General features: G+C 41.2%; 1 protein-coding gene across 1 annotated transcript in view; it reads left to right on the top strand.

The window, feature by feature from the left end:
• Positions 1-26,004, top strand: part of LOC130276344 (thyrotropin-releasing hormone receptor-like) — a 105,802-nt gene that overhangs the window by 25,491 nt on the left and 54,307 nt on the right. Inside the window, exons 2-3 of the mRNA XM_056525577.1 lie at positions 2,978-3,504; positions 14,203-14,626. Coding sequence (XP_056381552.1) covers positions 3,128-3,504; positions 14,203-14,626 — 801 coding nt within the window. The 5' untranslated portion in view covers positions 2,978-3,127. The remainder of the gene's footprint in view (positions 1-2,977; positions 3,505-14,202; positions 14,627-26,004) is intronic.

Raw genomic sequence — 26,004 nt, 5'->3', positions numbered from 1 at the left:
CATATGCTGGAAAAACAATTGAAGGACTTAAAGGATCAGCTGCTTGGTGCCGTATACCACAGGACACCTTCAGTGCAGTAGCCCTCGGGGCTGACACTTGTAGTTCCATTTGTTCAGGAGCCTGGTTGTCACAGATGTCAAGGGTGGCTGGACTGGACAGATAGACCCCCTAACATTTTCCTTTCTACTAGAGAGCGAAAAGTGTGTATGTGAATGTATATGTGTGATTAAAGTGGTACTTATAGGTGTCTGATATCAGTGTGTGTGTGTGTGTGGGGGGGGTTTGACCTTTGGAGCCCCCTGTGATCTTCAAAAAAAGGCCCCACATCTACCCGCTGCATCAAACGCATAGTCAGCATGTGCCCCATGCATTCTCTATAGGAGCGCTGGCGATACCTGACTACATTGATTGTGTATCTCTTGTACTCCAGTGAAAAATGCATGGAGCACATGCCGACCCCCCCCCCCAATACATGCAACATAGAGTTTCAAGGACTTTTTCTGGAGATTACAGGGGGCCCCAGACTTTACTTCCCTTGCAATCAGACACTTATCTCCTATTCCCCTATTTAAAGGGAAACGGTCATTCTGTTCAACCCACTAAACCCAATACACCGGGTTATAGCACGGGTGAACAGGAGACCGATGCAGGGTCACTGACTAAGATACCTACCTTCAGTCTGGCGCCCGGTCCCTCTGCAGATCAGCTTCTATCTTCGCTGAATTGCACGCTGGAGGTGGGCCCACCGGCTGAATTTGAATATTCATGATTACTGGTCTTTTTGAGTAGGCACAAGCGCTTATGTGACCAGTGGCCATGAATATTCAAATTCACCCAGCGGGACCGCCTGTTTTATTTAAGAAACATTAAAGGATTACTGTGAGGCCGCGTTCACATAGAACATTTTAAGACTTTTTTTCAGCCTCAAAACGTTTTTTTTGACAGTCAGAATGAATCATAACCCTTCAAACATTATTTTTCTGACATTTGGAATGTTTTTGGAGCTTTTTGAGCCAAAAATGGCTTTGAGACTTTTGTTTTGTCTTTTTATGTTACAGCAAATGCAATTTTCAAATCACCAATATTTTGGGCCATAAAGGGTTTCAAAGAAATTCCAAAAATGACTTTTTCTATTAAAATGGCCCAAAAGAAGTCCATTGCACTTTATATATATATATATATATATATATATATATATATATAATGTTTTTAATGTTTGTAATAATAATGGACATAAAATGACACTACATGTGAACTAACATTTTAATTCCATCAAATTTTCTGATTGAATTAAGTGACAAAAAAGGCGTATGAACACAGCCTGGGGGCAGTCATTACATTAAATGAGAATAAAACCCAAGAACAAAGAAGCACCGTATGTCACCTTTCTTTCCAGCTGGATCCTGTCTGTCATGGTATTTTATGTTTGCTACAAAATAACAATTGTTTAAAGCAATGAATGAAAAGATAAGTCTAATGCTTATCAATCTTTTCTAATAGATGACCCAGCATGTAACAAAACTTGCACAATGCGGCTGATGTGGAAGGACATTAAGAACTTGATATATAATCTGGAGGTGCAGAAAATACATTTATAAATGAGTTTTCTGAGGTTAAGTGTCCTGATGCTAAGTGAGTCATTGTTAATAATACACTCAAGTGAGAAACGATGAATGACCTAACTGACCCTTGAACGAAATGAAGTTTTTTGTTCCGCAGTCTGTACGCAGAGCATTATCTGTTTCTAACAACAGCCTGACGAAGATGTTAATATCTCTGCTGAACGGGTGGAAAAAAAAAAACACCTTCCATTTTATTAGCACAAGAGAAAAATCTTCTTTCTTGTTTCATGCACGTCCAGAGCTTTAGAAACAGACTACAATTTCACTGTATTCTGTAGTCAGACATGTGACCTTCCATCTGAGCTATATGTATCATCCAGGCATCCATGATCCATCAAAACCAGCATCATTTTAAAGGTGGCTTTGGGTGGAACTGGAGTATATAACATGCTATGGGTCCAGATATGGGAAGTTAAAGGGGTTATCCGACGGGAGGAGACAGAGTTAAAAGAATGCGGATTCTATATTTTATAAAAAATAAATAAAAAAATAAAAACATCTACTTACCTCCAACTCTCCTGTGGCCTGCTCCAGTTCCCAGCTGCAATCCTCTTCCTAAGAGAAATCATGAGTCTTGGGCCTGGAGTGACGTCAGGGCCCAGAGGCTCATACTGTCACTCTGCCAATCACTGGCCTCTGCAATGATCCACCTAGTGAGTGGCAGTATGATACTCTAGGCCCTGACGTCACTCCTTGCCTGAGGGCCACGCTTTCTGTCAGGAAGTGGATCACAGCAGGACATGGTTATGTTTATGGTTGGATTTTCCCTGTGAATGTATTTTAATGAATCATTTCATTTGTTCACTGCATATCCTGCATGATTGAATTAAGCAGAGAAGACATCAGGAAAATCTGATATGTTGTGTTATGCTTAGTGCATGGTCTAAATAGGCAGTGCATGCCTTCTATATGTAGTGATCTATGAATTTTAGGTTGTGTGTCACCACCTCAGGCTCTGAACAGTGTATCCCATTTTCCTGAAGTGTTACCTTTAGGCTAAGTTCACACGACAGAATGTGCGAAATTCTGCATGAATGTTCCGCAATGGGATTCTGTTGCTCTGTTCACATGGCAGAATTTCTGCGGCAGCAATTTCTGGTAACACTCAGCTGTCCACTTATTTATACAGAAGAATGCCACAACAGAGTGTTACAAAACATTGCTCCAGAAATATTTCACAGGTATTACAGGTAATTACTAAAATCATTTTTGATACTTTGCTAAATTGTATTTCTGTCCTACATTTTTAGCATTTTATTTCACTACATTCATACTTATTTGGGTTGAATATCTCGTTGAACTTTATAAATCCATTCAAAATTAAGGAAATAAACAATTGTACTTTTCTTTCCAGATGCTGACTGGATAGTGGATCTGCATGTCCATACCATGCATCTCCCAGAATTTACCATGAAAAAGACCTTCTCCAGTACTGAACCTGAGAATATAATGAAATCATTAGTGTAGATAAGTCTTGGGACTTAGGTATCCTTCTGTTTACAACATGGAGAACGGTAGCAAATTTGACAGTCCAACCAACATCTCCTTGGCTAACAAAGACTTGGTTTCCAGCATGATTGAGTACAAAGCCATCTCAGTGTTTCTTGTTCTGCTGATTTGTGGTGTTGGTATAATAGGGAACATCATGGTGGTCCTTGTGGTTTTCATAACCCGGGACATGAGAACACCAACCAACTGTTATTTGGTCAGCTTGGCAGTGGCGGACTTGATGGTCCTGGTGGCTGCTGGATTGCCAAATGTATCAGACAGCTTGGCAGGAACGTGGATATATGGACATGCTGGATGTCTCGGGATAACCTACTTCCAGTATTTGGGTATCAATGCCTCCTCCTGCTCTATAACAGCTTTTACTGTTGAAAGGTAAGTTTATATTTTACAGAGCGCAAATACTAGCATGCAGGGGGAAACTGTAGGCTAGATCCTGTATGTAAATGCATATATAAACTCTAACCTATTTAAAGGACCAATTTTCTCCACCATTAGCCATACATGAGCTAAATAGTTTGCTGCCAATGATAGCATCCATGCTGCCTGCAGTCACCACTAGATGGAGCTTAAGAGCCTACTGCATACTGTGTTATTATTAAAGGAGTACTCCGGTGCACACTTTTTTCATGTTATCCCGTCCGGGCTGCAAAATAAAAGAAAACGCACTTTATCTTACCTGCCAACGAGCCCCCGGAGCTCCGGTACAGGGGTTCGGTCCCCGGGCTGTATTCTTCTCACTTCCGGTTAGCCCGGCACGTCACACGGAGCTTCAGCCTATCACTGGCCGCAGCGATGTCCCGCCTCGGCCAGTGATAGGCTGAAGCTCCGTGTGACGTGCCAGGCTAACCGGAAGTAAGAAGAATACAGCCCGGGGACCGAACACCTGTACCGGAGCTCCGGGGGCTCGTTGGCAGGTAAGATAAAGTGCGTTTTCGTTTATTTTGCAGCCCGGACGGGATAACATGAAAAAAGTGTGCACCGGAGTACTCCTTTAAGCTTAGCCTATAATCAGTATGCATTAAGTGCATAAGCTCACGACTAACCTTAGGGTTGGTCAACGTTAGTGGCTATACAAGAAACTACACTTTCCTGGCATGTAGGGTACACCAACTGACCCCTCTATTTCTCATGCAAGCTGGCAAGTATAGGAAGGGGCTCCCACTGTTCCTACATCCTATGCTCCTGTCCATATACCCAGCAGGAGTAGAGGCAGCATAAGATTCAACCTCTAAGGGAGAGTAGTGGATGCATGGAATAGCCTTCCTGCAGAAGTGGTAGCTACAAATACAGTGAAGGAGTTTAAGCATGCATGGGATAAGCATAAGGCCATCCTTCATATAAGATAGGGTCAGGAACTATTGATAGGATTCAGATTATTGGTCAGACTAGATGGGCCAAATGGTTCTTATCTTCCGACACGTTCTATGTTTCTATAAGATCAGTTTGTTAGGTGGGAAGCTCTACTGCAAGCCTGCTGCTAACCATGTGTGTCTCTAAAGCAAGGGAAGAGGAAGATACCTATTGGAAAAGCTGTTTGTGTATGTGCCCCTGTGCGTATGTATGTGTTGTGCCTATGTAGTATATATATGGGGTGGTATCTGGCACAAAGATTTTAGCAGTAAATCTGTTAAGCTCTGTAAATTGTGAGCTAAATTCCATGGGGAGGAAGTTCTTTTCTTTTTGAATTTCTTTTCTGTCTGACAACAGTGCTTTCTGCTGACACCTCTGGCCATGTCAGGAACTGTCCAGAGCAGGATAGGTTTGCTATGGGGATTTGCTCCTGCTCTGGACAGTTCCTGACATGGACAGAGGTGTCAGCAGAGAGCACTGTGGTCAGACAGAAAAGAAATTCAAAAAGAAAAAAACTTCCTGTCGAGCATACAGCAGCTGATAAGTACTGGAATGATTAAGATTTTTAATAGAAGTAATTTACAAATCTGTTTAACTTTCTGGCACCAGTTGATTTTGTTTTCCATGTTTTCCACCAGAGTACCCCTTTAACCTCTTGGGGACGCTCCAGCGATATAACGCAGGGTCACGCGGTGACCCTGCGTCATATCGAGTCGGTCCCAGCGGCATATCGGGTCGGTCCCTGTGGCTAATACCGGCCATCACTGATCACGGTGATGTCCGGTATTAACCCTTTAGACGCGGCAATCAAAGTTGATTGCCTCGTCTTAAATGTAAGAAAATACATCCCGGCAGCTCGTTTGGGCTGATTGGGACCACCGCGGTTAAACCGGGGGGTCCCGATCAGCTGAGGACACACAAGGAGGGTCCCTACCTCACTCCTGGGCGTCCTTTCGGTGATTGATTGCTACAAGCCTGAGATCAAGGCTTGAGCAATCGACCACCGGTAACACTGATAGATGCAATGATATAGCATAGCATTGATCAGTGCTGGCAATCAGTGTAATGCATGTTATAGTCCCCTGTGGGGGCTATAACTTTGCAATAACAAAAAAAGTTAATAAAGATGATTTAACCCCTTCCCTAATAAAAGTTTAAATCACCCCCCCCCCCTTTTCCTATTTAAATAAAATAAACTGTGTAAATAAAAATAAATATAAACATATGTGGTATCGCCACGTGCGTAAATGTCTGAACTATAAAAATAGGTCACTAATTAAACCACATTGTCAATGGCATACATATATAAAAATTCCAAAGACCAAAATAGCGTCACTTTTGGTCACTTTTTATACCATAAAAAAAAGGAATAAAAAGCAATCAAAAATCAGATGAAAAGAAAAATGGTACTGATAAAAACTTCAGTTCACGGCACAAAAAATGAGCCCTCATGCATCCCCGTACCAAAATTTAAAAAGTTATAGGGGTCAGAAGATGACATTTTTAAATGTAATAATTTTCGTGCATGTAGTTATTTTTTCCTGAAGTAAGACAAAATCAAACCTATATAAGTAGGGTATCATTTTAATCGTATAAGCCTACAGAATAAAGAGGAGGTGTCATCTTTACTGAAAATTGCACTGCGTAGAAAAGGAAGCCCCCAAAATTTACAAAATGGCGTTTGTTTTTTTTCCAATTTTGTCACACAATCATTTTTTTTTTGTTTCGCTGTAGATTTTTGGGTAAAATGACTGATCTCATTACAAAGTAGAATTGGTGGCGCAAAAAAAAAGCCCTCATATTAGTCTGTAGGTGCAAAATTGAAAGGGTTATGATTTTTAAAAGGTGAGGAGGAAAAAACGAAGGTGCAAAAACTGAAAAAACCTGATTCCCCAAGGGGTTAAAGAAATGTCATGCATTTTTATACCTACAGAAGTCTATGCCACTATTTCTTTATAAAAAAATCTCATACTCAGAGCATTCTGCAATTTATAAAAACTGCTATTGAGCTGAAAGAACTTCACAAAGGTATGTTCATTCTTAACTCATAGCGGGTTACCCACTGCAAGTTACCCTACCATTCACCTCAAGAGGTCCACCAGCAATCTGCTGGAAAACATCTTATTCCCTATCCAAAGGAAAGGGGATAACATGTCTGATCACAGGGGCTGGCAGCGGCGGCATCCGGAACATGGAAGCTTGGAGCTTCCGTGTTCATTACGTCATGCCACGCCTCCTCCATTCATGTCTATTGTAGGGGGCGTGGCGGTTATGTACTACTCCTCCCATAGACATGAATGGAGGGGGCGTGGCGGCTGTAGTCGCCAGTCATCCAGCACGGAGTGGAGCTCGCTCCGTGACAGGACTACTGGGGTGCCACAGTGGAGTTTAGACCTCTTATCCCCTATCCTTTGGATAGGGGATAAGATGTTTTCCGGCGGAGAACCCCTTTTCATCATAGTGTAATTTGCAGCGAGTTACGATTGTGTGAAGATTCCCCTAAGGACGAAAGAAAGCCAGAAAAATTGGGTCTGGCATTTCATATTTCCTTATTGACTCCCACCTAACTTCTAGCCACACCGTTTTTGGCCCCCCAAAAAAACACCATGCAGCTAATATGGCTTTTTGGGGTGTTTTTATTTCTCTCCCTTTTTTCAGCCATAGGCTGAGTTTCCACTTGCCACTTTAGATTTTGAGCCAAAGCCAGAAGTGTATTTAAAAGGAATAAGAAATATAAAGAATGACTTATACTTCTTTCTGATAGGTTCACTTCTGGCTTTGGCTCAAAAGTTGCAGTGGCAGTTGTTTTCCAAAAAAAAAAAAAGAAAAAAGGCAAGTGGAAAAGCAGCCATAAGGTGCTATGCAACCTAATTGTGCATTTACATGTTTGTAATTAGCAGCAGCTTTCCCACTTCAGATATTTTTGTAGACTGTCCGCAGGTAACTCGCATTGTTTTCATGCAGTGGGAAAACCGCTGCTTTTTACTGTCAACTTGCTCCCCCAGCACTAACCAGCGGGGGACACTAATCAGTTTGATGCCTACTGTGCCCGGATCCGCCCGGCCTTCGGTTTTCCCTATATGCTAATTAAGTGCTTACTGGCACAGGTGGCGTTAAATGGCACTCTGACGTCACTGCCGCCGGACGCAGCACCACCCAACTCATCAATATTCCTCCCTTCCCTCTTCTCCCCGCTCTGTAATGAAGAGGGAGAGGCGGAGGGAGGGGAGGAATATTGATGAGTTGGGCGGCTCTGCAGCCGGCAGCGGTGACATCACAGTGCCAGTTACCCCGCCTGTGCCAGTTGGCACTTAATTAGCATATAGGGAAAAACAAAGATATCGGCCGGGTGGATCCGGGCACAGTAGGCATCAAACTGATCAGTGTCCCCCGTCCCCCTTCAGCCAGTACCACTGGTTAGTGCGGGGTGAGCAAGCTGACAGTTTGTCTTTAAAGCTGACCTTGCTGATGATCTCCCTAGTGGCAGCTGCTGGCAGTCGAAATGCAATATCCTAAAACTATTAGGCTAGGTTCACACTACAGAATTTCCAGGCAGAGACATTCGGCCCGGGGATTCTTAGTGTGCTCAGCGCCGACGGAATCAGCAGTAGCACTGTACAGACATTGCCGTCCACAGCAGAAATTCTGTAGTGAGAATGGTTCAGCAAAAACCCATTGAAAACAATGGGAGTCTGCTTCACCATAATTTGTGCAGCAGAATTGCGGAATGGAATTCCACTCAGAAAATACGTAGTGTGAATGGGCCTAAAACGAAATAATCTACACTGATCCACTGTAACAAACTTTGACTGTCTAGGCAGGATCTGATCAAGACTATTTCTCTTACTAAAGACTCTATCGTCTATTGTGAGGTTCGAAGTTACCATATTTAATATAAGTGACCCTAATGTGGATATGATAAATTGGTGTAAAGCTTGAGATTGATATGTTGAGTTGACAAATGGCTCCATCACTAGCTGCAGTCATAGGATCATATTAGATTATAGTCAGGGGACATCTGTAAATGATTATAAGGTTGTCAATCTGGATTTATGTTCCTTCCACCCTGAAAGTAATTAAACATACAGTATTACATGTAATGGATACAGGTAAGTCTGGGTTCACACTAGGTTCACTCAGTAAATCATCTGCAATTGTCAGCATTTAAGCCATTTTCTGTGTGTATTCATTGTATTGTGGGGTTCAGAAGTGCAGCAGACAAAGTTTTTGAATCCAGATATATTAACCCCTTAAGGACTTAGCCCTTTTTCACCTTAAGGACACGGACATTTTTTTTGCACATCTTACCACTGTCACTTTAACCATTAATAACTCTGGAATGCTTTTACTTATCATTCTGATTCCGAGATTGTTTTTTCATGACATATTCTACTTTAACATAGTTGTAAATTTTTGTGGGAAATTGCATCCTTTCTTGGTGAAAAATCCCCAAATTTGATGAAAAAAATGAAAATTTTGCATTTTACTAACTTTGAAGCTCTCTGCTTGTAAGGAAAATGGATATTCCCCCCAAAATTTTTTGGGGTTCACATATACAATGGGGGAGATTTATCAAAGGATTTAGACTGGTTTTTCCTGTCTAAATTTGTCGCACAGAAAGTCGCAGTCTAAATATGTGCGACTTTTCTGCGACTTTTGCTGTAGAGGATTTTTAGAACATGATGCATGCAAGTCTATTTTAGACGGAAATGCATTGGAAAATGCATTGGTGCTGAATTTATCAAGTGAGACTTTTGTGCGACAAGTCGCATCTGCCCAAAATACGCTGAAATGTCACCATGTTGGAGCAGGTCTAAATGCAGTTTAAGCTGTAGACCCTGAAGTCTGAGCACAGAATTTATCAAGGGCTGTGAGACCTTTGATAAATTAGGAGCACAATAGACAGGAGACTACCACATACGCTGGTCTATAAGCATACCCAGAATAGACTAGATTAGTAAATGTCCCCCAATATGTCTACTTTATGTTTGCATCATAAAATTTATGAGTTTTTACTTTTGGAAGACATCAGAGGGCTTCAAAGTTCAGCAGCAATTTTCAAATTTTTCAAAAAATTTTCAAACTCACTCTTTTTCAGGGACCAGTTCAGTTTTGAAGTTGATTTGAAGGGTCTTCTTATTAGAAATACCCCACAAATGACCCCATTATAAAAACGGCACCCCCCAAAGTATTCAAAATGACATTCAGTAAGTGTATTAACCCTTTAGGTGTTTCACAGGAATAGCAGCAAAGTGAAGGAGAAAATTCAAAATCTTCATTTTTTACACTCGCATGTTTTTGTAGACCCAATTTTTGAATTTTTGCAAGGGGTAAAAAGGAGAAATTTTTACTAGTATTTGAAACCCAATTTTTCTCGAGTAAGCACATACCTCATATGTCTATGTAAAGTGTTCGGCGGGCGCAGTAGAGGGCTCAGAAGGGAAGGAGCGACAAATGCTTTTTGGGGGGCATGTCACCTTTAGGAAGCCCCTATGGTGCCAGAACAGCAAAAAAAAAAACCACAAGGCATACCATTTTGGAAACTAGACCCCTCGGGGAACGTAACAAGGGGTAATGTGAACCATAATACACCACAGGTGTTTCACGACTTTTGCAAATGTAAAAAAAAAAAAATTTTTACCTAAAATGCTTGGTTATCAAAAATTTTACATTTTTAAAAAGGGTAATAGCAGAAAATAACTCCCAAAATTTGAAGCCCAATTTCTCCCGATTCAGAAAACACCCCATATGGAGGTGAAAAGTGCTCTGCTAGCGCACTACAGGTCTCAGAAGAGAAGGAGTCACATTTGGCGTTTTGGAAGCAAATTTTGCTCTGGGGGCATGCCACTTTTAGAAAGCCCCTATGGTGCCAGAACAGCAAAAAAAAAAAAAACACATGGCATACCATTTTGGAAACTAGACCCCTCGGGAACGTAACAAGGGGTTAAGTGAACCTTAATACCCCACAGGTGTTTCACGACTTTTGCATATGTAAAAAAAAAATTTTTTTTACCTAAAATGCTTGGTTTCCCAAAAATTTTACATTTTTAAAAAGGGTGATAGCAGAAAATACCCCCCAAAATTTGTAAAACAATTGTGTTCTGACATCATTTATTTTTGCTTTGATTTTGCTTATGTGCAACATATTTATCATGCTATTGCAAGGGGGTTGATACATTTGGTGCATGTTAGCAAAAAACAATAAATTACTTCAGAACACTCTTTTTTGTATGATTCCTCCGCTTCTATTTGACTTTTCTGCACAAAAAGTCGCAGTGGCGAATTTTTGTGCGACATTCACTTGATAAATCCGTTACCACTGCAAAGTAAAAACTGAAATTGACTTTTGCCAGATAGTTTGTCGCTTTTTGCTTACAGCTGATAGTTGAAAAAAAAAAAAGTGTTTTGGTGCACGTGCAGCATTTCATGCGCCAAATGTAAGCAAAAAAGGTCTCTAAAGACGATAAGTGTCCCCCTAGTAGACCTGTTAAGGACGAAGGGTGTACCTGTACGCCCTGAGTCCATAAGCTGCTCTGAAGCGAGCACAGGAGCTGCGCTTGCTTCTGAACAGTGAGTGTCGGCTACTATCAGTAGCTGAACACTCACTGTTAATGACAGGCAGCGGCAATCCCACCACTGCTGGTCATTAACCCTTTAGACACCATGATTAATGCCAATCACGGCATCTAAAGTGAAACTAAAAATCTCCAGCAGCTCAGAGGGGCTCACAGAACCCCCACGACGTGAATGCGGGGGATCCATAAGCTAAAATGGTGGAGGAGGGTCTTCTTACCTGCCTCCTGCCGCCAATTGCCGATTCACTGATGTAACCTGGCTTAGACAGGCTATATCAGTGGATCACCGATCACACTGTGTAATGCTATGCCATAAGGATAGCATTATACAGTAAATGCAATCTAATGACTGCATATCAAAGTGCCCCATGGGGACTTAAAATGTGAAAGAAAAAAAAAAAAAAGAAAAAAAAAAGTTAACATATTTGGTATCACCGCGTGCATAAATGTCTGAACTATTAAAATATAATGTTTATGATCCCACATGGTAAATGGCACCAAAAATACCGAATTTTTATCTCAACATATATCAGGAAAAAAAATATAAAAAGTGATCAAAAAGTCCCATCAATGCAAAAATGGTATCGATTAAAAACTACAGATCATGGCGCAAAAAAATTAGCCCTCATACATCCCTGTATTTAGAAAAATAAAAAAAGTTATTGGGGTCAGAAAAGGACATTTTTATACATATGAATTTTGCTAAAACAAAGTTTGCATTTTTTTTAAGTAGTGCAATAATAGAAAAATTATATAAATTGGGTATTGTTTTACAATATTCTGTTGACCTACAGAATAAAGATAATGTATAATTTTTACCATAAAGTGCACTGCGTAAAAACCAACCCCCCCCCCCAAAAGTAGCAAAATTGCAGTCTTCTTATAAATTTCTGCCTGCAAATACAAATTTTTTGGTTTCATGGTACATTTTAGATCATTACAAAGTCCAATGGTCTCTCAAAAAACAAGCCCTAATATGGGTCTGTAGGTGAAAAAATAAATGAGGGATTTTAAATGGAGAGGAGGAAAAAAAAATGCAAAAATGAAAATTGGCCTGGCTCTTAAGGTCAAAATGGACTTCGTCCTTAAAGCGTACCCGTCAGATCCAACAAAAAACATTTTTTTTTATATATCACTCAGTACCTAATACTGACCATGTACATCTAATTTTTATGTGTCTAGCACCTTTATTTATTTTTTATTACACTTTTAATTTAGCTCACTAGTCTGAATTCCTCTCAAAGGGAGGGGGCGTGGCCTCACTGTACAGGTCTCCGCCCCCTCCCTCAGTTTGCTGTCTGCTCACATCTCCCCTAGCATTAGCAAAACTACAACTCCCAGCTTGTCCTCACTGACAGTAGCGGGGCACAAGCTGACAGTGAGGATTTTTCCTCCAGCTGTGAGCCCTGCGCTCACAGCTGTCAATCAAGGAAGTGTGTCCATGACATAGGTGATGATGTATGGACACAGCAGGACTAGTATGTGTCCAAGCAGGCAGGAGGGGCAGTTGTTTGACTGGCTTTTTCAGTATGAAATACAGAAAATTTTCTAATGAAAGCAATTGCAAAATCTATCAAAAGTTTTTATATCTGAGAGAGCCCATTTAAGGGATTAAACTACATGTACTCACTTTCAAGATGCCACAGTATAGATTATAATACCTTTTTGAAAGAATGCCGATGTATACCTACGATTTACTGAGTAAACATAATTTGCCCCCATACATGAGGACAGTAGACGTCTTTAGTATCTCACAAAGGATTCATTTTTTCTACCACACAACCATCATAACATGGATTTTGTCACTGGTGCACAAAGAAGTGTGGAGCCCCCTTAGGAAAAACAAAACCTAGGACAAAATGATGGTAGTAGGTTTGTTTCCACTTAAAGGGCTATGATTAGCGCCATGGCCATAACAAATTTATTGTTCTGGGGGGGGGGGGGGGGGGGGGGGCTGCACAGGGTGCCGCCAGCTGTTTCACCACTACAACTTCCAGCATGCCCTGACAGCCAATAGATGTCAGGGCAAGCTGGGAGTTGTAGCGGTGAAACACCTGGTAGTGAGCAGACAAAAAGCAGGCAGACAAAAAGCCATTTTTTATATAGTAAAAAAAAAAAATGTAAGCAGGGAGGGGGTTAGGGAGAGATGGGTGCCTCCAGCTGTTTCACCACTACAACTCCCAGCATGCTATGACACCCAATATATGTCAGGGTAAGCTGGGAGTTGTAGTGGTGAAACAGCTGAAGGCACCCTGTGTAGATGAACTAAGAGCGGAAGTCGCCCCCCCCCCCCCCAGCAGGCATGCTGGGGAAGTCTGCCTGGTAATGAGCACACTATCAGGCAGACAAAAAGTCATTTTTTTATAGTAAAAAAAAAATTTTAAGCAGGGAGGGGATTAGGGAGAGATGGGCAATAGGCAGGGACAGGAAAAAAACTAAAAGGATGGTGGAGCTACCCTTTAAACAGATTTGTAAATTACTTCTATTAAGAAATCTTAATCTTTCTAATAATTATCAGCTGCTGAATTTGAGTTGTTCTTTTCTGTCTGACAACAGTGCTCTCTGCTGACATCTCTGCTTGTCTCGGGAACTGCACAGAGCAGAAGAGGTTTGCTATGGGGATTTGCTTCTACACTGGATAGTTCCCGAGACACTTGTCATCAGAGAGCACTTAGACAGAAAAGAACAACTCAACTTCAGCAGCTCATAAGTACTGAAACGATTAAAAAATTTTAATAGAGGTAATTTACAAATCTGTTTAACTTTCTGAAGCCCGTTGATATATATATATATATATAGAAAGGGGGGGGGGGTACAGCTGCAGGTACTAGCCCCCTTTCTCTGGAGGCCATGGTCTTCATATTATACATGCCATACTGTATGACTGACTTGTGTCAACTATGTAACCTTGGACCTAATGTAAGGAGATTGTCCTAAAACCCAGCAGGTTCCCTCCTATAGCTACCATAGATATGAAGCCAGCCCTAAAGTTGGTTGTAAGTGACTGTGCTATCTCCAGTTATGTAGATGCTCCACTATATGCAATGTGTGGAGCTTTACCCTATTAAACATAATAGCTCGGAGATGAGAAATGCCATTGGTTTTGATCATGTAGTATTTTCTTGTTTTTCTTGTTTCTCTACAGATACATTGCAATTTGCCACCCTATGAAAGCACAGACCGTATGCACGGTATCCCGTGCCAAGCGCATAATTGCCATTGTTTGGTTCTCCACCTGCATTTACTGCATGTTGTGGTTCTTCCTCGTGGATATACAAGTGAACAAAAGCCAACAAGTGGAATGTGGTTACAAGGTCTCCCGAAACCTGTACCTTCCCATTTACTTCACAGACTTTGCTATATTTTATGTTATTCCGCTTTTCGTGGCCACTGTCTTGTACGGACTTATTGGACGCATCTTATTTCTCAGTCCTATCCCTAGTCATCCTGAGAGCACCACAGAGAGATGGAGGGAAAAAAGCAGCAAAGAAAAAAATGGGGCAGAATGCGAAAGCAACAAGATAAACAGTCGTAATCGACCTAAAGGAGCGCTGTCCTCAAGGAAACAGGTACATTTTATTCTTTTACCAGTGGTGTTCTATCACAGTGTAGGAGATTCTGAATGATGGATAACTCTATAGAACTTTTCAAACTTTCTACCTGGACCTTATCAGTGGACAAATACAGAGATCCCTCAAGGTACAGTGGCCTCAAGTGACAATATGTTGAAAGTACAGGGTGGGCCATTTATATGGATACACATTAATAAAATGGGAATGGTTGGTGATATTAACTTCCTGCTTGTGGCACATTAGTATATGTGAGGGGGGAAATTTTTCAAGATGGGTGGTGACCATGGCGGCCATTTTGAAGTTGGCCTTTTTGAATCCAACTTTAGTTTTTTCAATAGAAAGAGGGTCATGTGACACATCAGACTTATTGAGAATTTCACAAGAAAAACAATGATGTGCTTAGTTTTAATGTAACTTTATCCTTTCATTAGTTATTTACAAGTTTCTGACCACTTATAAAATGTGTTCAATGTGCTGCCCATTGTGTTGGATTGTCAATGCAGCCCTCTTCTCCCACTCTTCACACACTGATAGCAACACCGCAGGAGAAATGCTAGCACAGGCTTCCAGTATCCGTAGTTTCAGGTGCTGCACATCTCGTATCTTCACAGCATAGACAATTGCCTTCAGATGACCCCAAAGATAAAAGTCTAAGGGGGTCAGATCAGGAGACCTTGGGGGCCATTCAACTGGCCCACGACAACCAATCCACTTTCCAGGAAACTGTTCATCTAGGAATGCTCGGACCTGACACCCATAATGTGGTGGTGCACCATCTTGCTGGAAAAACTCTGGGAACATGCCAGCTTCAGTGCATAAAGAGGGAAACACATCATCATGTAGGCCACTGGATATGCGAAATTGCTACATGATGATGTGTTTCCCTCTTTATACACTGAAGCTGGCACGTTCCCTGAGTTTTTCCAGCAAGATGGTGCACCACCACATTATGGGTGTCAGGTCCGAGCATTCCTAGATGAACAGTTTCCTGGAAAGTGGATTGGTCATCGTGGGCCAGTTGAATGGCCCCCAAGGTCTCCTGATCTGACCCCCTTAGACTTTTATCTTTGGGGTCATCTGAAGGCAATTGTCTATGCTGTGAAGAAAGGAGATGTGCAGCACCTGAAACTACGGATACTGAAAGCCTGTGCTAGCATTTCTCCTGCGGTGTTGCTATCAGTGTGTGAAGAGTGGGAGAAGAGGGTTGCATTGACAATCCAACACAATGGGCAGCACATTGAACACATTTTATAAGTGGTAAGAAACTTGTAAATAACTCATGAAAGAATAAAGTTATGTTAAAACCAAGCAAATCATTGTTTTTCTTGTGAAATTCCCAATAAGTTTGATGTGTCACATGACCGTCTTCCTATTGAAAAAACAAAATCTGGATTCAAAATGGCCAACTTCAAAATGGCCACCATGGTCACCACCCATCTTGAAAAGTTTCCCCCCTCACATATACTAATGTGCCACAAACAGGAAGTTAATATCACCAACCATTCCCATTTTATTAAGGTGTATCCATATAAATGGCCCACCCTGTACATCAATCTTTCCTTGACCATTGTTACTTGAAACCACATTCAATATACAATGCTATATATAGACAGGCAATATCTGTAGTGAGCAAGGGGTAGCTAGCCCCTTGGGGCATCTGGGAGGGGGAAGCTCTTGGGGTTGGAGGATCAAGTCTAATGTTAAAAAGAAATTCTGTCAACTGTTGTGGTACTCTGCCACTTCTTCCCACAACTGGTACCTCTTATTAAAAACAGTCACCACTTACTGACACTTCAGACGTGATCTCACCTCAAGTGTCTGTAGTGAGGGAGACCAGGCATCTTTCTGACTGCCACTCCAGGCTATTATGTAGATGGTAATTGCCATACACAGTTAATATAGTCTAGCTATTTGTTAAATCAAACAGAAGAGATACTAAGGATCTTTTGCGCAATGCTTCTTCTACATAGTACTACAAGTATACATTGAAAACCCATATTAAGACAATGCAAACAGAAAGATATCTACATTGTGTACTAAGTTGCACACTACTTACTGACACTGCAGACGTGTTCTCATTTCAATTGCCTGTAGTGAGGGAGACCAGGCACCTTTCTGGCTTCCACTCCAGGCTATTATGTAGAGGGTAATTGTCATACACAGTAAATATCTTTCTTATCAGTCTTATAGCTATGGTATCATGGAAGATACATATCTATAATTTGTTGGTAAGTTTCTTTGCCACAGGTGGTCCGACTGCCGATGGCCCATCGGGGGGCACAATTTGTGTTATTACTCTGGTGGTAAGTGTCAATGGCTCGAAGGTCTGACCAATCATATTTGCCATTTCACAGGTAAAACACATGTATTACTAAAGTACATGCACTGACTAGCTGTCTTGTAGAGCTCCTCTACAGTATCGCATAGTGCTACAAGCCCGGTCTGGCTGTTTACTTGTACCAGGATGAACTGTTTTTCATTTGGGCACCAGACATTATGTGGTACCCACAGGGATGATGGATTTTGTAGTGCAGGTTTGCCAGTATTAGTAGTCCTACCGGGAAGCAGGAGGAAGCATATGTGGCAGTAATGTAGATTATCTGGTGGTCCCTTGTGAGACCAACAATCTTTTGCGAACAAGAATTACTTGAAAACAATTGAAATTCACAAAGAAAAAAATGTTCACTCTGTCAACACAAGGATATATGGTGCAATGAATTGCACTTACCGGACTATGTTGGCCTGAGGGAGCAACACCATGATCAGCCTTAAAAGGGTACTCCGGCACTAAGACATCTTATCCACCATCCAAAGGGTAAAATACTACATATACACACCCTTACATTGGCCCCCAATAAAAATTGAAAACGTCTCATATGGCAGTGTTTCCAAAACGGAGCCTCCAGCTGTTGCAAAATAACTCCCAGTATTGCCGGACAGCCATTGACTGTCCAGGCATGCTGGGAGTTTTGCAATAGCTGGAAGTACTCTGTTTGGGGAACACTGCCGTGTATGTCCCTATGCAAATCCCTAATTTAGGCCTCAAATGCACATGGCGCTTTCTCACTTCGGAGCCCTGTTGTATTTCAAGGCAACAGTTTAGGGCCACATATGGGGTATCTCCGTATTCAGGAGAAATTGCCTAAAAAAATTTGTGGGTTTATTTCTCCTTTTACTCTGTATGAAAAGGTAAAGTTGGAGTCTACACCAGCATGTTAGTGTAAAAAAATAAAAAATGTTACACTAACCTGGTAAAAGGAAAAAATAGACCCCCAAAATTTGTAACACAATTTTTCCTGAGTACGGAAATACCCCATATGTGGGTGTAAAATGACCTGCGGGTGCACAACATGGCTCAGAAATGAGAGCACACCATATACATTTGAGGCCTAAATTGGTGATTTGCACAGGGGTGGCTGATTGTTACAGCGTTTCTGACATAAACGCAAAAAATAAATCACCCACATGTGGACCCATTTTGGAAATTTAACGCCATGTAATGTAACAAGGGGTATAGTGAGCCTTAACACCCCACAGGTGTTTGACAAATTTCCATTAAAGATGGACGTGAAAATGAAAAATCTGATTTTTTTTTCACAAAAATGCTGGTGTTACCCCAAAGTTTTTATTTTCACAAGGGGTAATAGGAGCAAAAAAATAAAATTTGTAACACCATTTTTTCTGAGTAAGGAAATACCCCATATGTGGATGTAAAGTGCTCTGCGGGCGAACTACAATGTTCAGAAGAGAAGGAGCAAGGAGCACCATTGGGATTTTGGAACGAGAATTTGGCTGGAATTGTATGCCATGTGCATTTACAAAGCCCCCATGCTGCCAGAACAGTGGACCCCCACAAAGGTGACCCTATTTTGGAAACTACACCCCTCACAGAATGTAATCAGGGGTACAGTAAGCATTAACACCCCCAGGTGTCTGACAGATTTTTTGAACAGTGGTCCATGAAAATGAAAAATTTTATTTTTCATTTGCACAGCCCACTGTTCAAAAAAATCTGTCAAACGCCAGTGGGGTGTAAATTCTCACTGCACCCCTTATTAAATTCTGTGAGGGGTGTAGTTTCCAAAATGGGGTCACATGTGGGGGGTTCACTGTTCTGGTAGCACAGGTGCTTTGTAAACGCACATGGCCCCAACTTCTATTTCAACTAATTCTCTCTGCAAAAGCCCATTGGAGCTCTTTTTCTTCTGAGCATTGTAGTTCAAGCACTTTACATCCACATATGGGGTATGTCCATACTCAGAAGAAATAGTGTTACAAATTTTGGGGGGCTTTTTCTCCTATTACCCCTTGTAAAAATGAAAAATTTTGGGCTGCACCAGCAATTTAGTGAAAAAAAAAAAAAGAATTTTCACATCCAACTTTAGTGAAAATTCTTCAAACACCTGTGGGGGCTTAAGGCTCACTGTACGCCTTGTTACGTTCCTTGAGGGGTGTAGTTTCCCAAATAGTGTGCAATTTCAGCAAAATTCTCTCAAAAATCCCATTGTCGCTCCTTCCCTTCTGAGCCCTCTACTGCGCCCGCAGAACACTTAACATTCACATATGAGGTATTTCCTTACTCGAGAGAAATAGGGTTACAAATTTTGGTGGCCATTTTTACCTATTCCCCTTTGTAAAAATGAAGAAAATGGGTCTACAAGAGCATGCGAGTGTAAAAATAAAGATTTTGAATTTTCTCCTTCACTTTGCTGCTATTCCTGTGAAAGACCTAAAAGGTTAACAATCTTTCTGAATGTCATTTTGAATACTGTAAGGGGTGCCGTTTTCATAATGGGATCCATTATAGGGTATTTCTAACATAAAGACCCACAAATTCGAAACTGAACTGGTCCCTGAAAAATTAAGATTTTGAAATTTTCATGAAAAATTTGAAAATTGCTGCTGAACTAAAAAGCCCTCTAATGTCTTCAAAAAGTAAAAACATGTCAACTTTATGATGCAACCACAAACTAGACATATTGTACATGTAAATCCACATTTAATTTATTTGGAATGTCCACTTTCCTTGCAAGCAGAGAGCTTCAAAGTTCGAAAAATGCTAAATTTTCTAATTTTTCATGAAAATTTTGATTTTTTAACCAAGAAATGAAGCAAGTATCAACGAAAATTTACCACTAAAGTAAAGAAGAATATGTCACAGAAAAACTATCTCAGAATCAAATTCATAAGTTAAAGCATCCCAGAGTTATTAATGCTTAAATAACAGCTTCATCCTTAAGGTCAAAAAGGGCTGCGTCATTAAGAGGTTAAAGGAGTTCACTAGGCTAAAACTTTTAACCCCCGCTGTGCGCGGGCTGTAAAACTATACATAATAAACTTTCACTTACCTACCTACGATCCCCCGTTGTTCCGATATCGCCATCCCGTTCTCCGGTCTCGGTCTCTTCCACTTCCTGCGGGTCGGTGACTTCACTCTGCGCTCAGCCTATCAGCGGTCGCAGCAATGTCCCGTTGCAGCCGCTGATAGGCTGAGCGCAGAGTGAAGTCACCGACCTGCAGGATGTGCAAGAGACCGGGACCGGAGAACGGGACGGCGATATCAGAACAACGGGGGATCGTAGGCAGGTAAGTGAAAGTTTATTATGTATAGTTTTACAGCCCGGGCACAGCGGGAGAAATTTTTTTTTCAGTTGGATAACTCCTTTAAGGCCTTTTGGAGTGTCAATTTTTATAGCCAATACACTTTCAGCATGGTTCAAATAGGTCACACATAATACATGAATAATATTGATATGTATGACTATATTAGAATATCATAAACTTTTCATTATCTAGACATAATCCCATGTTCAGACACGATGGACATTAAAAGTAATTAAACAGGATTAAACCTAGAAGTAACACCTTGCCTAGGTGTATGCATGCCTATCAGGAGCAGGGATAGGAGATGTTGCAAACAAATACAGCGTTTCAACTTTTGATATTACATGTATTGGCAATCATATATCATCGTGCCAGTAAACCTCCCAAAATTTTCAAATTTGTGTTTTGTTTTTTTCAAATCCCCCCACCCACACACACAAATAATATTATTTTGGTTGTGCCATTCATTATTTGGGAAAACGGAAGGTGCCATTATGAAGTACAATTGATCTTTCAAAAAACAAGCCCTCATATGAAAAATTAGGATCTATGGGGGAGATTTATCATTGCTTTTAGATAATTTTTTGGCGCAGTTCAGGCGCAAGCAGCATATTTAGCTAATTTTATGCGTTTTTTTTGTCTACCCGTAGAACTTTTTCTTTTTGACCATGCAGTGGTCACGTATTTATCATTTGCGACTTTTGTCAAAAGTCGCTATTTTGTGCGCAAAGGTACTTTTTAAGGCGCAAAGCCACACCACCTACCAGTAGGTGTGGAAATCACTTCTACCTTCCGCGATTCAACCTTTAATCTCTTGTGGACGACAGTGTCCCACTCCCCTTCTATGACACGTGCTCAGGAGCTGAGCGCTGGTCATAGCTGGGTGGTCCCTGCAGCTATCTGCCACTAGGACCCATCTCTAATGCCAGATATCACTGATCACGTTGATGCCTAGCTTTAACCCCTTAGACACGGCAATCAAATTTGGTTGTAGTGTCTAAAATTCAAGTAAAAAAGCTCTGTGAAAGCAAATAAAAACACCTAACCTTCCAAATTCAGGACCCAGGAAATTGTCTACTTCTCTCCTTCACAAGCATCTAGAAAAAGTGTATGTGGTAGAGCTTTTCCCATCACAGCAGAGCTGCGCAAAATGTATCACCCTGCTGCACCTTCTTGATACATAAGATGCATGCTAGTCAAACCCACCACCCAAATAAATGTGGGAAAATAGCTCTACCGTAGACAATGTCTCTTAAAAGGCAGGGCAGAAAAAACTAAAACAGTCCTAAAGGCCAAAATGTCCCCAATAACGTCCCAGATTTATCAGAGATCCAATTAAATAGTAAAGTAAAATGTGAAAAAGGTCTTGGTGGGATGGACAATGATGAATGGATTTTTATAATGGTAAGTCCCACTATGCTATCCATTTCTAATAGGCTTGGTTAGTTTACGATTGCTCATCGGTTTACACTCCTAGATGCCTGTTTAACCCCTTAAGAACGCAGCCCTTTTTCACCTTAAGGACTGAGCCCTTTTTCGCAATTATGACCACCGTCACTTTACGAATTAATAACGCGAAAACCTTTTTACTGAATATTCTGATTCTGAGATTATTTTTTCGTGACATATTCTACTTTATTTTGGTGGTAAATGTTCAGCGTTAATTGCATCCTTTTTTGGTGAAAAATCCTAAAATTTCATGAAAATTTTGAAAATTTAGCATTTTTCTAACTTTGAAGCTCTCTAATTGTAAGGAAAATGGATATTCCAAATAAATTGTATTTTTCTTCACAAACACAATATGTCCACTTTATGTTGGCATCATAAAATGGACATATTTTTGCTTTTTGAAAAAATTAGAGGGCTTCAAAGTAGAGCAGCAATTTTCAAAAATGTCATGAAAATTGCTAAATCTGAAGGGACAGATGTTACAAGGCATGCTGAGAGTTGTAGTTTGGCAACATCTGGAGGGCTACTGTTTGGGCACCACTGTAACAGTGGTCTCCAAACTGTGACCCTCCAGATGTTGCAAAACTACAACTCCCAGCATGCCCAGACAGCTTTTGGCTGCCTGGGCATGCTGGGAGTTGCAGTTTGGCCCCCCTAGTTGTTGCCACAGTAAAGATCGATTTACTTTCATTTTCAATTCCCCAACCCCCCCCCCCCCCCCCCCCCACTGTCGATTCCCTACCTGATCAGGATCCTGCAGGCTCCAGCGAAGATCCCAGGTCCCCAGGCATCTTCTCCTACAGGTACGGCCTCCATCTTCTTCCCAGAGCCCCTCCACATCCAGGGGCGGGCAGAACGGGGGGTTGCCATGGCAACCCCCTGTCCTGCGCTGCCATTGGTCATTAACTCCATTCTGAGTAATGGCAGGGGATAGGAGTAGATCGCAGCTTTGCGACCTCACTCCTATCCTTTAGGCTGATCGGGGCTGTTGCTGACAACTCCGATCAGCCCTATTTTCCGGGTGATCGGGTCACCAGAGACCCGATCAGCCCGGAATTGGAGAAAATCGCATGTCTGAATTGACATGCGATTTTCTCCGATCGCCGACATGGGGGGGTCTCAGGACCCCCCTGGGCGATGTGCCAGGGTGCCTGCTGAATGATTTCAGCAGGCATGCGGCTCCGGTCCCCAACCCGGCTAGCGGTGGGGCCGAATTTCCCATGGGCGTATGGATACGCCCTCGGTCCTTAAGGACTCGGAATGCAGGGCGTATCCATACGCCCTGTGTACTGAAGAGGTTAAAAAGAGTTTAAAACACACCTATGTTTGTCCTTGCTGTAGCCTACTCCCAGCAGGCTTATGATAATACATATGATAAGTCATGGACTGACCTCAATACATTTTAGGCTGGAATTCCACATGTTTTTTTTGGGCGGTAAAAACCCCAAGAAAAACGCCCAAAAAAAACACCAGTTCTGCCGCAAGGTATTTTTTCGGCCAAAAAACGCTGCGGCCAGATGTTAGCTGTAAATCGATGAAAAAACACAAAATTATTTTTCCACTTTGCGTTTTTCAGTTTGGCGTTTTTTTTTACTCTTTTTCAGCTCCTTGGCGGTTTTGCAAAATCGCAGCATGTTGAGCCCATGGCATTTTTTCCCCTGAAATCGTGATGTTTTTTCTCCCGTAGAAGTCTATGGGAGTAAAACAAAGCCAAGAAAAACGCCATGTGGGTTTTAGCTTTGGCGTTTTTGCAGGCAGTTTTTATTCTTTTTTGGACTTTAGCAATCCAAAAAAAGTGATGGAGATAATAAAATTTCGTAGGGTACCATTAAAAAAAAATTATAAAAAAGATACAGTAGTGATGGAAAAAATTGTATTTAGTGTAATTTATGTTTTTTATTATTACATTTTTATAAATGTTTAAACAGGGATCAATTTATGTGTGTGGGCAGGGTGTGTGTTTTTCACTTTTTATTCTTTATTTTTTACATTTGGTCTATGATGGGAGTAGCAGTACCTGTACTAATTGACAGATCGCCCCGGGTTCCGTTGCGATCGTTCTGTATAATTTATAGATGTGGCCGGGCACCCTTCTATGGTCCTCTGCACTGCCGTATATATACACCTATTCATATTTCCCGCAGAAAGTTGTGATTGGCCAGTTGGTTCCAGCCAATCACAACTCTCTATGGAAAATTTGAGTATGTGCATATTAATGTCAGTGCAGGGGACCAAAGAAGGGAGGCCGGCCGCATCTATTCATTAAATAGGAGGATCACAGAAAGTGTCAGAAGTTACACCCGCTGCAATCTGTCTATTGATGGAGGTACTACAGCTCCCAGCATGGAGCAGAGTGTGCTCCATGTTGGGAGCAGTAGTGCCTGCAGTTAAGGACAGATCACAACGGGTGTCACTCCTGATGCCTGCTGCTATCATCCTATCTATTGCAGAGATGCAGAGCGGCTTTCTCCTGCGCTCCGCATCTCTGCACTATACTCCGGCTATACTCCGGCTACTCCGGAACAGTCTGTTCCATGCTGGGAGTATTAGTACTACCTAAAAAATGATAAAATTGAGAAAAAAAAAGTGAAACACGCACACACACTTTATTAAAAATTTATTTTAAATAAATGTTTTCCCATCCTTACTGAATCCTTTATTTTTCCTTTTTTTTATTTATTTTTTTGGTACCCAACAAATTTTGATATAAACGCCAAAGGGGCCAAAAATGCAATTTCCACTTAAATGCAAAAACGACAGAAAAACCGTCAGACGCAGGAAATTGCACTGCCGTATTTTTCTGTGAAAAAAACATAGGGAAAAAAATCAAGTGGAATCCTTGCCTTAGGAAGTTATTAGAAGGACTTCAGATTTCCCACTGCCAAAAGTCTTCCACGGCCTAAACTGGAAACATCGCTGCAAACTTAGTTGAATATTGTTTAGAAAGTTAGAAGATATGAATTATGTTTTTAAAAAGAAAGAAATAAGATATACAAAAAAAAATCTGATACAAAAAGCAGAGTGATTTACCCATAGTAACCAATCACAGCTCAGCTTTCACACCTTAAAATTTCTGGTAAAATAAAAGCTGAGTAGAGATTGGTTTCTATTGGCAAATCTCTCCAGTTTTTATTGACATGTATGCATATGTATTTGTGTATAGGTTTACATGTATATCTATGCGCATAGCCATATGTTTATGCATGTTTATCTAAAGGACATGTAAGTTTAAAAAGCTAAAGTTAGCCATCATAAATGGATAAATGCAGATCATCTGAAACTGACATAAAAAAGCAAGGATGCAGTAGCACTCTGCAGGCACTAAGATAAATTCATAAAAAATTATTTAAATATCTATCACAGGGTAGGGTCACACATAGCACATCTGCTGCATATTTCACTCGGTGGATGCACCAAAGACCATCCCTAGAGTGAGCTCCCTGCTGTGCCTGTGTGTCTGCTTGTAGCAGCAATCCGCTGCTAGGAGCAGACACACAGGGATCTGTGAGTCTTTAGTAAATTGAGTGCATGTGCAGTTTACTCACAGACATTGCGGTTGCTCCCCCTGCTCCCTGAGCTTGGCCGAGAGCAACCGCGATGTCTGAGAGTAAATGCGGGCACAGTTTACTACAGACTCGCAGATACCTGTATGTCTGCTCGTAGTGTCGGATTGCTGCTACGAGCAGACACGCAGGACACATGGACACAGTAGGGAGCTTACTCTAGGAATGGTCATCGCACATCCGCAGTGTATTTCACACGTGACCCTACCCATAGACAGAATTTTGTTGATTCGCTGTCACGTTGTGTTTTAGGTTGCACCAGTTGTAGGAATGTTTGAGGAATGGTTTGAGGCAAATGACAAAATGGATTTGGCCTTCAAACTTCTTTACAGCTTAAAGGACTTGCCGCTAATGTCTTTGTGCCAGATGCCCCAGTACATCTACAGAGGTCTTATGGAGTTCATGCCTAGACAGGTTCAAGGTTTGTTTGTGGCACAAGGGGCACATACACAGTATGAAACAGGTGTTTTTAACATTATGGCAATACATGTTTGACAAGACATGTGTTTTTGTAAAAAAAAAAAAATACATGTAGGGTATATGTAGAAAACAAAAGTTAGCCATCATCATCTAACAAAATAAAATAAATGGATAGGTGCAAAGTGGCTGAAACTAATATACAAAAGCAATTGAACACAAGGATGTAAGTATCACTTTGCAGGCACAAAGATAAAATTAATTTAAAATGTTTTTATTTTTTTTACTTTGCATTGCATAGCTGTTATATGACCACAACATGGCGACCTCATGTTGGTTGCT

The sequence above is a fragment of the Hyla sarda genome, chromosome 6 (assembly GCF_029499605.1).
Source record: "Hyla sarda isolate aHylSar1 chromosome 6, aHylSar1.hap1, whole genome shotgun sequence".
NCBI classification, from domain to species: domain Eukaryota; kingdom Metazoa; phylum Chordata; class Amphibia; order Anura; family Hylidae; genus Hyla; species Hyla sarda.
The sequence above is the reverse complement of the archived record's forward strand: the minus strand, read 5'-3'. Positions and strand labels throughout refer to the sequence as shown.